Source organism: Lycium ferocissimum, chromosome 5 (assembly GCF_029784015.1).
Source record: "Lycium ferocissimum isolate CSIRO_LF1 chromosome 5, AGI_CSIRO_Lferr_CH_V1, whole genome shotgun sequence".
In the NCBI taxonomy this organism is placed as follows: domain Eukaryota; kingdom Viridiplantae; phylum Streptophyta; class Magnoliopsida; order Solanales; family Solanaceae; genus Lycium; species Lycium ferocissimum.
Genome location: NC_081346.1, coordinates 26,372,798 through 26,386,589, shown reverse-complemented (window position 1 = coordinate 26,386,589; position 13,792 = coordinate 26,372,798). Strand labels below are relative to the sequence as shown.

The window sequence follows — 13,792 nt, the reverse complement described above, 5'->3', positions numbered from 1 at the left end:
AAAAATGTGCCAGAGATTTGATAGTGTAAAAATAGCCAATGTTGAAGTTCAAAGTTCTACAACTAAAACTTCAGGGCAGTGTCAATTTAACTTTTGAAGAATAATTTGAGGCCAGTAGGGTTATTTTAGTGGTTCCTCAATTACTATTGAACTTTTGAACTACCTGTTATAAATCTTTTTATTTTAATTTTAATTTCTATATATAATCATGGTGTTCGGATCAGTGTGTGCGTACCTCAATTAATCCCACGGTATTTATTTTATAATCGTGGTGTCGAATCCGCCGCCGCACCTCGACTAATTTCAATTTTACAGATTCAACTACCACAAGACGGGATATCTCTGTCCATCAAGACTTGGACAAACGGGAAGAAAATCACCCAGTATCGTTGTCTCCCCTAGAAATTGGCATAAGATTTCGTAATTTTTCAACTCACTTCATTGACCACATGACATAACTCACTTCATTGACCACATGACATGCCCCTGAGTGCTACCTGTTGTATATCTTTGTCCAAGATGAACTTACTTTATTAATTGGAGGCAAGATAGGGACAGACAAACACACTTGAAATTCGTTAAATTGGACAAGGCGACAAGAATGCTGAATGGACTTTCACATCATTGTAGATCCAGGACAGTCCAATAGGATATGTCAAAACGATAAAATTCATTTGATCAGTAAGCTTTGAACTTTTCATTTGATCAGTGAGCTTTGAACTTACTGTAGCATGTGTTACAATCATAGGAGCAATAACTTCTTGGAGTACAATCCAGACGCCAAAGACGCTAAATATTTGAAAAATATTTCCTACCCGGTTTGAGTAATTCTTGTGATGGCCAGACTTTAACATTTGAATATGATAATGAAAATCCAATTTAAAATAAAATATTTGAACTATAAATAACTATAATGTTCATTTAGAAGCTTTTTGGATGTTAAATTTAATGTCATGTTGTTATTATACAATATTATCAATTTAAAAAGTCTCATAATTACGAGTAAGTCAACAATTATCAGTAGGGAAAATCTTGTAAGCAATTTTATTAAACTTTGTTTTTATATAATATGAAAATTTCAAATAGTGCACCTTACCAAACTGAGGAAATATCTTACTATACCTGAATTTAATAAGGTAGGATTTTGTAAGTTCATAAATCAAGGTTTGATAGAAGAACTTTGTAAGTTTCCAAACACATCCAACAACAACAATAACATATCCATTGTAGTATCATAAGTGGAGTTTGGATAGGGTAGTGTGTATGCAACCTTAATCTTATCTTGTGAAGGTAGAGACACTATCTCCGATAGACCCTCGGCTCAAGTAAAACAGTTTCCAAAAACATCCAATTTCCTAAAATTTACACACTACCTTTTTGGTATATTGACATTACAAATTGAAAAAGAAACAAATATCCAATTTTCCAAAATATCTATTCCTAAATGAATGGCTGCAAATTGCAATCATAAGGATGCATAATGACCCGACACTTTGCCCAACTAGTTATGATAAGGTCCTCACTCGTGGACACAAATTGGCCTTGTGTACTCCAACTTGAGGTTCACATAAATGGTACAAATCTTCAAACTTTAACCTTTCTGACTTAACCAAAATTCTCTCTCCATCCTCTCTTCAAGGCACGACATTAACAAAATGGGTTCTCAAATTTACTCACCAACTCCTCAATTCTCATGCCAACTTCCCATAACCAAATCAAGACATGTATCTTCATATTCCTCACTTCAGTTAAAACCTAGAATCAGCATCACAAGTTCTCAGCAACAGCCACAGTCTACTAGTGTTGTTACTGAGACACCAATTCCAAGAACTAGTACATACAATGTGGACTTCAAGACTTTTGATGCTTGCAAACTTGGTATTTCTAGATATCCAGATTTTGTGTATAATGCCAAAGGAGGTACAGGTACTGGAGCGGGAAAAAAGATTGAGTCAAGTGAGGAAATTGCTGTTGATTTTGACTTGGAAAAGTTGTACATTCCTCCATTAACATCTGCAACTGCTAAGTTCTTGGGATTGCCATTGCCCCCTTTTCTGAAGATTGCTGTTGAACCTGAACTCCTTAGAGGATATGTCAACCAAGAAACTGGCAAGGTACATTGCTTCATCCTGACTTAATTGTCCTTAGCAAAAACATATGAATTCATGAGAAGAAAGATAAACTAATTTTCAAGCTTATAACTTTTATAGGTTAATCTAGACTTCAAGGCCAAGTTCTGGTTTTCAGTTGGAACCATCTACAGAGCGCCACCACTGCTCGTGGAGACACTTTTAACGTCAGAAGAAACGAAGGGAAGAATTAGAGAAGGAAAAGGGGAGAGGCTAAATGAAGAAGGAAGGTGCAAACTTGTTGGGATAGCAACAGTTGAACCTATTGACGACTTGTTTATGAATACATTCCTTAGCCTTCCAACAGAATGTCTTGCAAAAATGAATGCCACCCTCTTATTTTCCAATACCTAGACACTTTGCTAAGCAACAGTTATGTGAGATCACATTGTATAGCTCTCAAAGGTTAATATAGAAAGAAAGGCCAATAAATTGCATACTTGAAGTTACATCTCATTTGAAGTTACAGAACAATCAATATTGAAATTTTTGTAATACAGAAAGTGTAGAATTCATTGGAACGTGGACGTGTATGTATATTGATACCGGATTTACATACATTATACTGCAATTATACCAATTTTTACATCAGTTGTTTATAGTATGTAAACTTTGTACAACTTTGCTTTGTTCCAAAAGAAAAAGGGAGAACTTGTCTCTCTGTTTTTCTTCCAGCTATATCCATCCATCCTCCAGCCTTTCAACATTTCATCCTAATAGTCCCCCCCCTTCACTGCACAATATCATGCTGCATCAAGGAAAGAAGTAACGATCAGAACGTTCAGGTGTGGTCGAACACAGTTGAACAAACTCTTAAAGCAAGAAAAACCAATTTAAATTAGCATACTCGCATAGTCACATGTTCTGCCTCTGAGATTGTTCTGATAAACTAGCAAAAACAAAAGTGCTATACATTATTCAAATGCAAGCCTCTGAGTGTCAACCAGAGAAGCATATTGACCCTTCCTTTCCAACAACTCTAAGTGTGTTCCCAACTCCGCAATCTTCCCATCAGAACAAAGGGCAATTTGATCAGCATTCTGAACTGTGCTCAATCTGTGAGCAATTACCAAAGTTGTTCGTCCCTTCATCAGATGGTCCAGGGCTTCTTGGACTAGACGCTCACTTACCGTGTCTAAAGCACTAGTGGCCTGCAGAAAACACAGAAAGCAACACCATATTATCAAATATATACAGTATCATAATCAAAGGCGGATCCAAAATTTGAACTTTATGTGTTCGAGTTCGGAATTCTACCACAACCCAATTGATTTTTTTTTTTTAATTTCTTTTTTGAGAAAGTAACATGTTTGTCCCGTAAAGACTACACAAAACAGTGTAGTCCCCCTAATTACAGATTTGTGAAGTATAAGCATCTGATCCTGAGTCATCTCACAAAGATTCTAATACATGAGAGATTGATTCGTTATCTTCTAAACCTATTACTTTACACCAAAAGTAGAACAACCCTAAACACTTCATTTTAATCTTCTGGAAATGGTTGGCTCTGTCTTCAAAACATCTTTGGTTTCTCTTCCCAAATTGTCCATCAATTGATTTATAGGGTTCGAAATCTAATTTTTTAATACATATACATGGTCTAAACCAAAGCTATTGGGTTCGGACGAACCCGTAACTGATGTAGTAGGTCCACCCTGATCAGTGATCACAATATCATCTAATACCTAGGAATTTGTCATTCAGATTTTGCTGTTTTGAGTTGAGCTGGATGGGTATAATTCTATGACGTAAATATTGACCGCGGTCTTCCTAAAGCAGATTGGAAAATATGCTTGTAATCCTACAACAATGAAAAGTTTAAATCTGCCTATGTAATTCAGGCCTAAACCAGAATTTACAAAGAGATAGAAGATACCAAAGCCATCCACGGGAACTCTACCGCAGAACTCACAATATGATAATCAATGGACAGAGAGGGAGAAAAGGGGGTCAAAGATTACCTCATCAAGAATCAAAATAGGGGCATTCTTCAGTAGAGCCCTTGCAATAGCAATTCGCTGAAAATGCAAAGATGGCATAATCAATAGAACTCTACAAACTCATGAAAAGAAAAAAAAATTTAAAGCTCTGATAAGTGCAGCAATTTACTACCTGCCTCTGTCCACCACTCAATAGACCACCACGTTCACCAACCAATGTGTCATAACCCTGTCAGTTTCTCGAGAGATAATTAGCAGATATAGGACTAAATATTAAATAGTGGGATGAAGAAAGCAGCCTTTCAGAAATGACAAACCTGTGGCATTGAAATTATGAACTCGTGAGCATTAGCAGCCTTGGCTGCCTTTATCACATCATCCTTGGATACATCCTCATCAGGGAGAGCATAAGCAATATTTTCTCCAACCGATACAGAGAAAAGAACAGGTTCCTACAGGCAATATTTTATGCATGTCAGAGACAACTAGAAAGTGGTTGCAAGGTTGAGCACAGTCACTGACACCATCCAGAATTTGACTTCAAGTCAAATCTTCGGTGAAGAGATTTCACAATCATCTCACTGCTTAAACAGTGAGTGTTGGAGAGAGAAGAGCAATACATACTTGATTCACTATAGAGACAACCCGCGCCCACTCGCTCTTATCAAATGTTCGCAAATCTTCTCCGGCAACAGTTATGCGACCTCGAGTTGGCTGCAAGGTCAGGTTATTGGCTGATGTATTTACCTTTAGACCTTGCTAGAAGGACCACTAAAACGTGTATTCGGAAATATTCAAATAGATAATCGAAAGTAGACCTCATAGAAACGCGCTAATAGCTGTACTACTGTACTTTTCCCTGCACCACTTGGTCCCACCAGAGCTGTAACAGTTCCACATTTTAGAGTTAAATTAAGATCACGAAGGATTTCCACATCAGGCCTCACTGGATATGAGAAATCAACACCTGCATACGAAATATGAAAAGCCTTTTATTAATTAGCAATGGTGCATTTTCCATTACTTTTACCCACCATGTCTTTTTCACAATATGGAAGAGTGACAAACAATAGATGAACAGATAAGAATATGATCAGTTTCACCTAAATAATTAGCAATGGTGCATTTTCCATTACTTTTACCCACCATGTCTTTTTCACAATATGGAAGAGTGACAAACAATAGATGAACAGATAAGAATATGATCAGTTTCACCTAAACATAAGAAGTCTTCGTAAGCAAGACATTTTACTGAAAGGAGACCAGAACATCTCCTTGATAAAAAGTTACAGAAAGACCTACCATCGAAAAAGGAACTAAATCCATTAATCAAACTGGTTATCTATACCCTGTTTAACGACTTATCAAAGTAAATACTATACCCACGTTTTCCAGCATTGTACAAGCAGCACAAAATAAACAGATATGGAAAAAGTACATACCTTCAAGACAGATATCACCAGTCTCTGCCAGCTTTCGCACACTGCTACCAAATTTTAATGTAGACATGTATCTTTTCCTAGATTGCTTCTTCTCGTTAGAATCATTCACCAAGTATAATTCTAAAGTCTCATCTTGGACCTTCTTTTGCTTCATGTCTTTTTCTAAAGAATATGCAAGCGCTTCATCAATTTCAGCATCGGATAAAACAGAGTTAATTCTCTCAGTTGCTGCTAAAGCTGCACGAAGGTCTCCAAAGGTATTTACGAGGCCTTGAACCTGTAATGCAAGATCCGTTAAGAAGATGATGGAAGATAAAAAAGGGGGAAAAAGGTGACAGAGCGACGGCACCAAAAGTTACTCACTGCAAAAGTTAATGTAAATGTATATCCGATAAATGAAGCCACAATTCCCACTGACATTTCACCCTGCATGCGATATAATTTGAATGATCAGTTAATATGCAAATAAAATCAAATGCTTAGAGGAAGAGAGTCGAGATATCATATAAATTTCTACTATTGGATGGAAAAAAGTGCCTCCAGATGTAATACTCAAAACTTGAAAACAAATTACAGCTTAAGATGGATCTCTTGAAAATATAAATATCCATCTTTTTTTGTATGTAACATATAAATATCCATCACTTTGCTTAAAGTACTTACTGCCTTTACTTTGCTTCCACCAAGACAATATAAAGCCATCAAGGAGATATAAACGGCCACCCTAGTCACTGACTCATTGAAGGATTTGAAGGTTCCAAGCTTTATGCCACTACTCTCATACTCGAGTACCTGTAACAAATACACTCTTGCATCTCTAGAACAGCAACTATGACAATTCTAGTCCTTACTGAATCTAAGGAAATCAAATCGATTCTATGTTACCTGGCGCGCAAATACTGACATCTGACGCTTCTCCCCACTAAATGACCTCACCTGCAGACGAGGTCAGTGCAGTCGTAAGCGTAAGGGCATCACAGGAATATCTGAAATTGAATAAAGTTACAGAAGTTAAGGTAAAATCTGAATGGGCAATAGATCATGAACTTACAGTGCGAATGGCAGAAAATGATTCAGTCACAGAATCAGCTATTGATGCTTGGACCAGTCCATGAGCTTTGAAGACATTTACAGTTGACCTCTTGTACAGAGCTAATAAGTTCAAAAAAATTAGGAAGATGCACAGACAACTCAAAACAGAATACCAGTAATTAACAAGACCCACAAACTATCTTCTTTCTGCATTTCCATTTCGATTTATTACTTGCACCTTTGCTACCAATAAATCATATTTGATGTCGTATTTCTTTTCTTCTGGATATACCAAGATAGATACAATCTTGAGCGATATAACTAATAACCACATATAGTCAATACAATCAAGATAAAGTGACAATAGTAGAATTTATAAATTATATTAATTATATTATAAGTCAAGCTGAAGAATATTTTACTGTTTTATTATGATTACAACTATTAAGTGCACAGTGAGAAACTGTGAGTTCAACAAATGTATTAGCCATATCAATAACTTGTTAGAGTGCACAGAAAAGCCAGTAATATCAGAAATAAAATATTTACCGACTAAAATAGACACGGCGAGCATGAGTACGCCCAGAATTGGTGCAAGTTGGGGAGATAGAGCAAACAATAAGGATAATGTTCCTACCACCTGCATGAAAAAGAGAATCCAGTGATGTGAAAGATCATGATGCAAGGTACTCACAGAAAAAAAAAAAAAAAAAAAAGCAAACGGTGGACGGGAGGAAGGAGAAAGAAAATTAATGGACAATGCATTTAAGCGTCATTAAGGGAAAGCCGGGAGCTGAAAATTTGGAGTCATGAAATATGCAATTGATGCCTCACTGTATACACATTTCCAAGATAAATCAGCAAAGATTAGTTTGTCTAAATAAGGGATTTTAAGAACCGAAAATTTTGGAAACAGAACACCGGGAAAGTTTACCCAAGAAAAAGAACACTGAAATAGTTCTAATGATCCAATGTTAGACTGACTTTGCAAACAAAGAGAAAGAACACTGATTCAAAATAAATATAAAGCTCACTTTTGTTTAGTGAGAGTAGCTTGCCTCTGATAGTGCCCTAAAACCACGATCCCGTGAAGTATTCTCACTGACAATATTTTTGAGCGAACCCAGATCAGATGTTAATAGAGCTGTTAATTCACCAACCTACAAGGAGAAAACCAAACAAATTAATAGGTACGCGTAGGAAGAGCAGTAAACAGAGACACCAAACATATGAGTCTTAAGTAGACAGCCAAACTTGGAAGGCCTACAGAAGAGCAAGACCAAGTATACACTGAGTAGTCCACCCTCCCCAACAGCATCCGCACAGGTCATAGTATCATCTGCTCAGGGTTATATGATCTCTCTTATAGCTGAAAAACCTAATTCAAAGTTGCAAAACCACAGTGCTCATAGGCTGCCTCAGAAATTATAACTCATACTTGCATTAGGTCAAAATGGCCACACAAAACCTTCTAGCTGCAGCATACTAATAACATATGAACTTCTGGTTTGCGCAAGAAAATTGTACAAAATCATGAAGTCTTCCTTTGTTTTTTCCTTGTTTTCCAGTCTCCGAAAAAGGTTATTCAGCAACTGGAGTATTTATGTATATTTGAAATGAAAAATACAGAAAGAGGTACATATAGAACACTCAAACGGAGAATAAATCAAAGAGGTACATATAGAACACTCAAACGGAGAATAAATCAAAAACCATTACAACCACAGGTGCAAGAATTTTCCAGATCAAAAAGGCACTTTGCTTCCTTAATAGTAGAGGAGTCTTCCTTGAAATAAAACTGGGAAATTGTTAACAGCATGTGTGAAAGGTAGTTCTCTCAAAAGCTGCAACTTAGACCAAATGAAAAGGACCTAAAAAGCAAGCAATTTTAACAAGCGCATCCTTAGACCTTAGGTACAGATAGAAGTAAAATCTGTTTGGAATTCACACAAGCACGCAAAGGCATGCACTACCTCGTTATGATGGAAAAGCTAGCACAACATATGAAGTATCGTACCTTGTAACGGTCGAAAAAGTCCACCTGCAAAGAGAAAGAAAAGCAAAGCGTTAAAACGGATGTGCTGAATGAGTTTGCAGGAGTAAATCTTGGAAAACATTTCCAAAGAGTTGAAGCCAAAAAGCAATACATGTGTTCCTGCACGTAAATAACTATTTCATAAATCAGTTGATTGATTTTTTTTAATAAGAAAATCAGTTGATTGATCTTTCCCATGCTACAATTAATCTTGACAAACATTAAAAGCAACATATGTCTTTTGGTGCATCAATAACTATTTTGTAAATCAGTTAATTGATCTTTTCCCATTACAAAAAGATTATAAGCAGTAAGCAGTGATTTTTAACAAGGTTACCAGAATGCTACAGTCACCAAGGAATCATGAGAAATAAAGTAACAAAGGATGCCTTAAATCCATGAGAGTAGTATGATAACAATTCTAAATTGTCCTAGTTACTCAAGCTACAAGAGCATTTTGAGGTTTGAAAGCTGATAATTCATGACCTTAGCATTCAAGAAGTTTAAGATGTGACTAAAAGTTATGTCATCTTATAACAAATCAATATATATAAAGTTAAAACTGGACAGCTACCTAATCTGATTTTAGCATTCACCTTTTGAATTAGTACTCTCTGAAAAATTTGAGCCCTTAAGCTAGACATAACCTTCTCCCAAATGGAATTCATGTTCACCACATAGATAATTGTAAAAATTGGCTCCAGGGCGTATAAAAGTCCCACTTTACTAAGCAGTTCCAACAGTGGCTCTGGTCTTGTTCCAATAAGTACCTCAAAAAATCGTCCTGCAATGATAAGCTCAGGCAATTGTAAGGCCTACACAGCATCAATTTTATATCGGAAAAGGGCCAAATATACCCCTGTACTATCGAAAAAGGGTCAAATATACCCCTCGTTATACTTTGGGTCTAATTATACCCCTACCGTTATACTATTGGATCAAATATACCCCTCATCCGTTAAGTTTGTCCAAGATGGACATTTAATCCAACGTGGCACTAACATTTTGATGAGGTGGATGCCACATGGCATGCCACCTCAGCGCCCCAACCCATTTACCCGTCCCCTCTAATTTTTCTTCCACTATTAAAACTTCCTTCCCTCCACCACCATTACCACCATGACCACCGGATAAAGCAATAACCATGATGCTTGACAGTCAGAACTCTGCATATAATATTTTAAGCAAATCAAAAACCAAAACTTTGATTCTTGGATTGAAAATAACAAAAGCTCTTCCAAGACGAATGGCAGTGAATTACACATACTAAAAAGAGAAGAATGTTCTGCTTTTCCACCGAAAAAATTCACATATCAGACAATTCAATAATTAAAAATTTAACTAAAACCCAAAAATTCAAGATTTTTAGAGAAGCAGAATTTCAGAGAAAATTAAAGGAGGATCACAGTCCTTGATAAACGATAGATATTGACTTTGACTGAGCACGGTGGCTCCAGTGGAAGGCTGGTTTAAATCGATTAATGGCTCCTTGTCAATAGTGCTACTCATGGCATTTTAGGCACCACCAAGATTGTCACCTTTTGAACTATAGCCGGTGATTTTTTTCCGATGCGAGAGAATGTTCAAAAGATACTCTGTCCGCTCCAAAAAAAATTATCTTAATTACTATTTAGAAATCAAAGGATAAAGTTTCATCTTTCAAGTTAGATAAATAAATTGAGGGGGTCATGATGGCGGTAATGGTGACAATAGTGGTGGAGGGAAGCAAATTTTAGTGGTGAAAGAAAAAATAGAGGGGAGGGATAAATGGGTGAGGGGCGCTGAGGTGGCATGCCATATGTGGCATCCACCTCATCAAATGTTAGTGCCACATTGGATTAAATGTCCACCTTGGACATACTTAACGGATGAGGGGTATATTTGATCCAATAGTATAACGGTAGGGGTATAATTAGACCCAAAGTATAACGAGGGGTAGATTTGACCCTTTTTCGATAGTACAGGGGTATATTTGGCCCTTTTCGATTTTATATTATTAAACATAAATCATTTATTTACTCTAACTTCTGTGATTCCATATGCAATTGCATTGATATCAGGATTTTAACTAGTATATCAAGAAACTTTGCCTAGAACCACCACTCTATCAAAGTGTCTTTTCACCTGTGCTGAAATTTCACCAATAATCTTGACCAATATGGTGATAGCATCTTGAACTACCAATATAATTGACATAAACACTTTTTTTTCTCTACTCTAAGGGGTGGAAAGGGGCTGACAGATTTCATCTGCTTGATTTTCGGCAAAATGTAAGTATTTCAATCAAAATAAGCAGACAGAAAGGAAATTGGCAACTCAAATTCAACAATTGGCTCTGATTGGTCAAATAACTTTAACATGCGACATCTAAAACTTGCACCTTTCCTGTAATAAAATAATATACCCTGATATTTGTTTCAAATTTTGGCTGGAATAGTTCTATGATTTTAGATATGCAACCGCCTGTAGTATTGACCATCCCATTGCAAAACCAAACAATGAATACACGAATTTCTTTGTACTCAACCTTGTCATTCCAAATATTTAAGTGAACTAAAATACTTAAAACTTCTCCAAATGTCCCTATTGTCTCTAGCTTTAGCATGTTTAAGAGAGAAATATCCATCATCTTAAAATGCAGTTGCCAGAGGTGCTTAGCATAATCCTAAGCTACTCCACATGTTGACAACTGGTCTAGGATGAACTATATTCAATAGAAACTGATTTTTGAGTACTCATATAAAAGCATTCCACATCCTCACTCTTAAGATGTTTAATAAACTTGTCCAAAGGGATCTATAATTCTCCAACTCTAATTGCTTTAAGATATAGGGCTAGATGTTAAGTTGTTAACTATCGCTATTATTTGTTAACTGTATCATTAACCCACTAACAAGCAGTGGTAGAGACAGAAATTCTAACAAAGGGATTGAAGAATTGCTAGAATGCAACTTTTAGCACTTGTCGAGAGACAATGTAAAAATATATAAAAAAGTTTTACTTTATTCACACAGTATAATTTTTTGATGAAGAGGTTTCAATTGAACCCCCTTCGCAATAGGCAGCTCTGCCACTGTTAACAAGCACAAAAAGTAAACATTTCTACTATATTACCGTTTGTGGGAATATATCTTTTCAGACTGAAAACTAAAATTTGACATGGAAAATTAGATTTGCATCGCCATCTGACTGGCTTAAAACCTGAAATATCCATTATGAAATATATTCTTTCTAGAAAATGGGAACGTTCGCACTTTACTCCTAATTGCTAGGAGCAATGTCTTTTTTCAACTTATACGACATTCTTTCCAATTTGAGACGTCACACAATACTCCCTCCGTCCACTTTTACTACTAAAAATAGATGTCCGCTCTTGTCCAGTTTGGAAAACCAAGACAGAACTTATCAGTTAGTTCCTAATTTACCCTTATTATTAACTATAACCATTTCACAATGCATTTGGCAAAGCATTGAATTTATTATATTTAAGGGTGATATAGTAAGCTTATCATTTTATTAATTAATTCTTTAAGAGGTGTCCCAAGTCAAATATGAACAAGTAAAAATGGATAGAGGGAGTATTTGATACTGTTCTAATTTTATTCAACTTTCACTCATTGACCTATTCAAACTTCGAGGTAGTGTTTTTCTACAATATCATTCACGTTATATACTCCCTCCGTCTGTTCACTTTTACTTGTCCACTGTACTAAAAACACATTTTCACTTTTAGTTGTGACTTTTAGCATATCAAGAGGAGAACATGTCTTTCTTTCCATGTTTGACCCTTACATTAATTACTTATCCTCAAAACTAAATATCAATTAATATGGGTATTGTGATAAAAAAAACCATATTAATTATTATATCTTAAAGGATGTGCAAAGTCCAAACTGGACAAGTAAAAAGTGAATGGAAAGAGGAAGTACCGTCGTACAAAAGTAAACAGTAAATTACATTTTTATCTTTCTCAAGAAATGCATACCAGAAAGTAAAGGCATGGTGAGAGTACAAGTGGTACAACCAACAAGAGTGAAAACACAAGCAAGTAGCCTCAACTTGTTTCTCGCCACAAGTTTCCACAAAAATCCCCAACTTATAACTTCAATTGGCTCTAAACTACTATTATCATCCGATTCTTCAAATTTAGGATCATTTTCAGAAACAATAGCATCAAAAGCAGGGCCTGTAATGTAAGCTGAAGATATAACGGACCCTTTCAGTTTCTGGCACTTAACTAATTGTGGACGAAACAGTTGTGTTGATGAGATGGAGCAATGAGAAGGAACATTGTAACGGTGGAGTAACGGACGTTGGTTGTGACGGCGTTGTGTAGTGACGGAAGTGAAGGGAAGACAGAAGGTGTTGGGTACAGTAGCCATTGTATTTTTTAACTGACCTGAGTTTGAAAATTGAGCTCTTTAGATATTTTTTGATTTATACATAAAAGGCCAGGAGTAGAAGAAGAAGAAGACACACATGCCCATGTCTACCCTTTATCCTTTTTTTTTTTTAAGTCAATCATGGTTTTGGGGATAAAAAATTTACTTGCAACGATATTTTCCCCTAAGTTAATAAATACCGTGCCACCTAGGTTGTGTTTGAGTTCAAAATAATTGTCCACCTGTATAATCAAGAAGAAAATAATTTTTTTTTTCAAATTTAATTTAATTTAGATAGGTGAATTTTTATATAATCAAGAAATAATATTAATTAGGTAGTATTTAATTAAGAATAAATTAGTCAAAATATCTATTTTTTTTAGAAGTTAATAGTTTCTTTAGGGGTGTGATTAAAGGTCAAGTGGACACTTGCGTTTGAACCGAAGGGAGTACGTGCTAATTTTTTTAGTATAGTAAATTTATATAATTTGATATAAATACTTAGTAAAGATAAGTATTTACCCAGTTTTGAGTAACAAAGTTCACCCTTTACTCAAGCCTTAAATTTGGACTTACATTTGGTGTTAGGGGATGTTCTCCCACACGTACGTATTATAAGTTGAAAATATAACAGACAGTTTCAGTTTCCGATATCTAACAAATTGTGAACGGAACAGTTGTGTTGATGAGATAGAGAACTGAGGCGGAGCATTGAAACGGCGGACTAACGATCGTTGGTTGCGACGGTGTTGTGTAGTGACGGAGGTGAAGGGGAGACAGAAGGTGTTGGGTACAGTAGCCATGTATTATTTAACTGAGTTTTGTTTGAAAA

The 13,792-nt window shown here is 35.9% G+C and overlaps 2 protein-coding genes across 3 annotated transcripts; one reads left to right on the top strand and one right to left on the bottom strand.

The window, feature by feature from the left end:
* The first annotated feature begins 1,591 nt into the window (after positions 1-1,591).
* LOC132056609 (uncharacterized) lies at positions 1,592-2,578 on the top strand. The gene is made up of 2 exons (XM_059448887.1): positions 1,592-2,114; positions 2,211-2,578. Exons 1-2 carry the CDS (start codon positions 1,656-1,658, stop codon positions 2,481-2,483), a joined length of 732 nt encoding a protein of 243 aa, XP_059304870.1. The 5' UTR covers positions 1,592-1,655; the 3' UTR covers positions 2,484-2,578.
* A 62-nt stretch (positions 2,579-2,640) lies between these two features.
* LOC132056607 (ABC transporter B family member 28) lies at positions 2,641-13,074 on the bottom strand. 2 transcript variants are annotated; one of them, XM_059448884.1, is made up of 17 exons: positions 12,564-13,071; positions 9,175-9,362; positions 8,561-8,584; positions 7,602-7,703; positions 7,093-7,183; positions 6,563-6,663; positions 6,397-6,447; positions 6,175-6,303; positions 5,875-5,937; positions 5,512-5,788; positions 4,888-5,036; positions 4,694-4,783; positions 4,387-4,521; positions 4,242-4,298; positions 4,091-4,147; positions 2,977-3,280; positions 2,641-2,877 (listed from the first exon to the last, which is right to left on the bottom strand). In XM_059448884.1, exons 1-16 carry the CDS (start codon positions 12,958-12,960, stop codon positions 3,044-3,046), a joined length of 2,148 nt encoding a protein of 715 aa, XP_059304867.1. In that variant the 5' UTR covers positions 12,961-13,071; the 3' UTR covers positions 2,641-2,877; positions 2,977-3,043. The 2 variants fall into 2 exon arrangements, with proteins under 2 accessions (XP_059304867.1, XP_059304868.1); XM_059448885.1 differs by lacking the exon at positions 2,641-2,877 and having other exon boundaries at positions 3,245-3,280; positions 4,242-4,308; positions 12,564-13,074.
* Between the last annotated feature and the right edge of the window lie 718 nt (positions 13,075-13,792).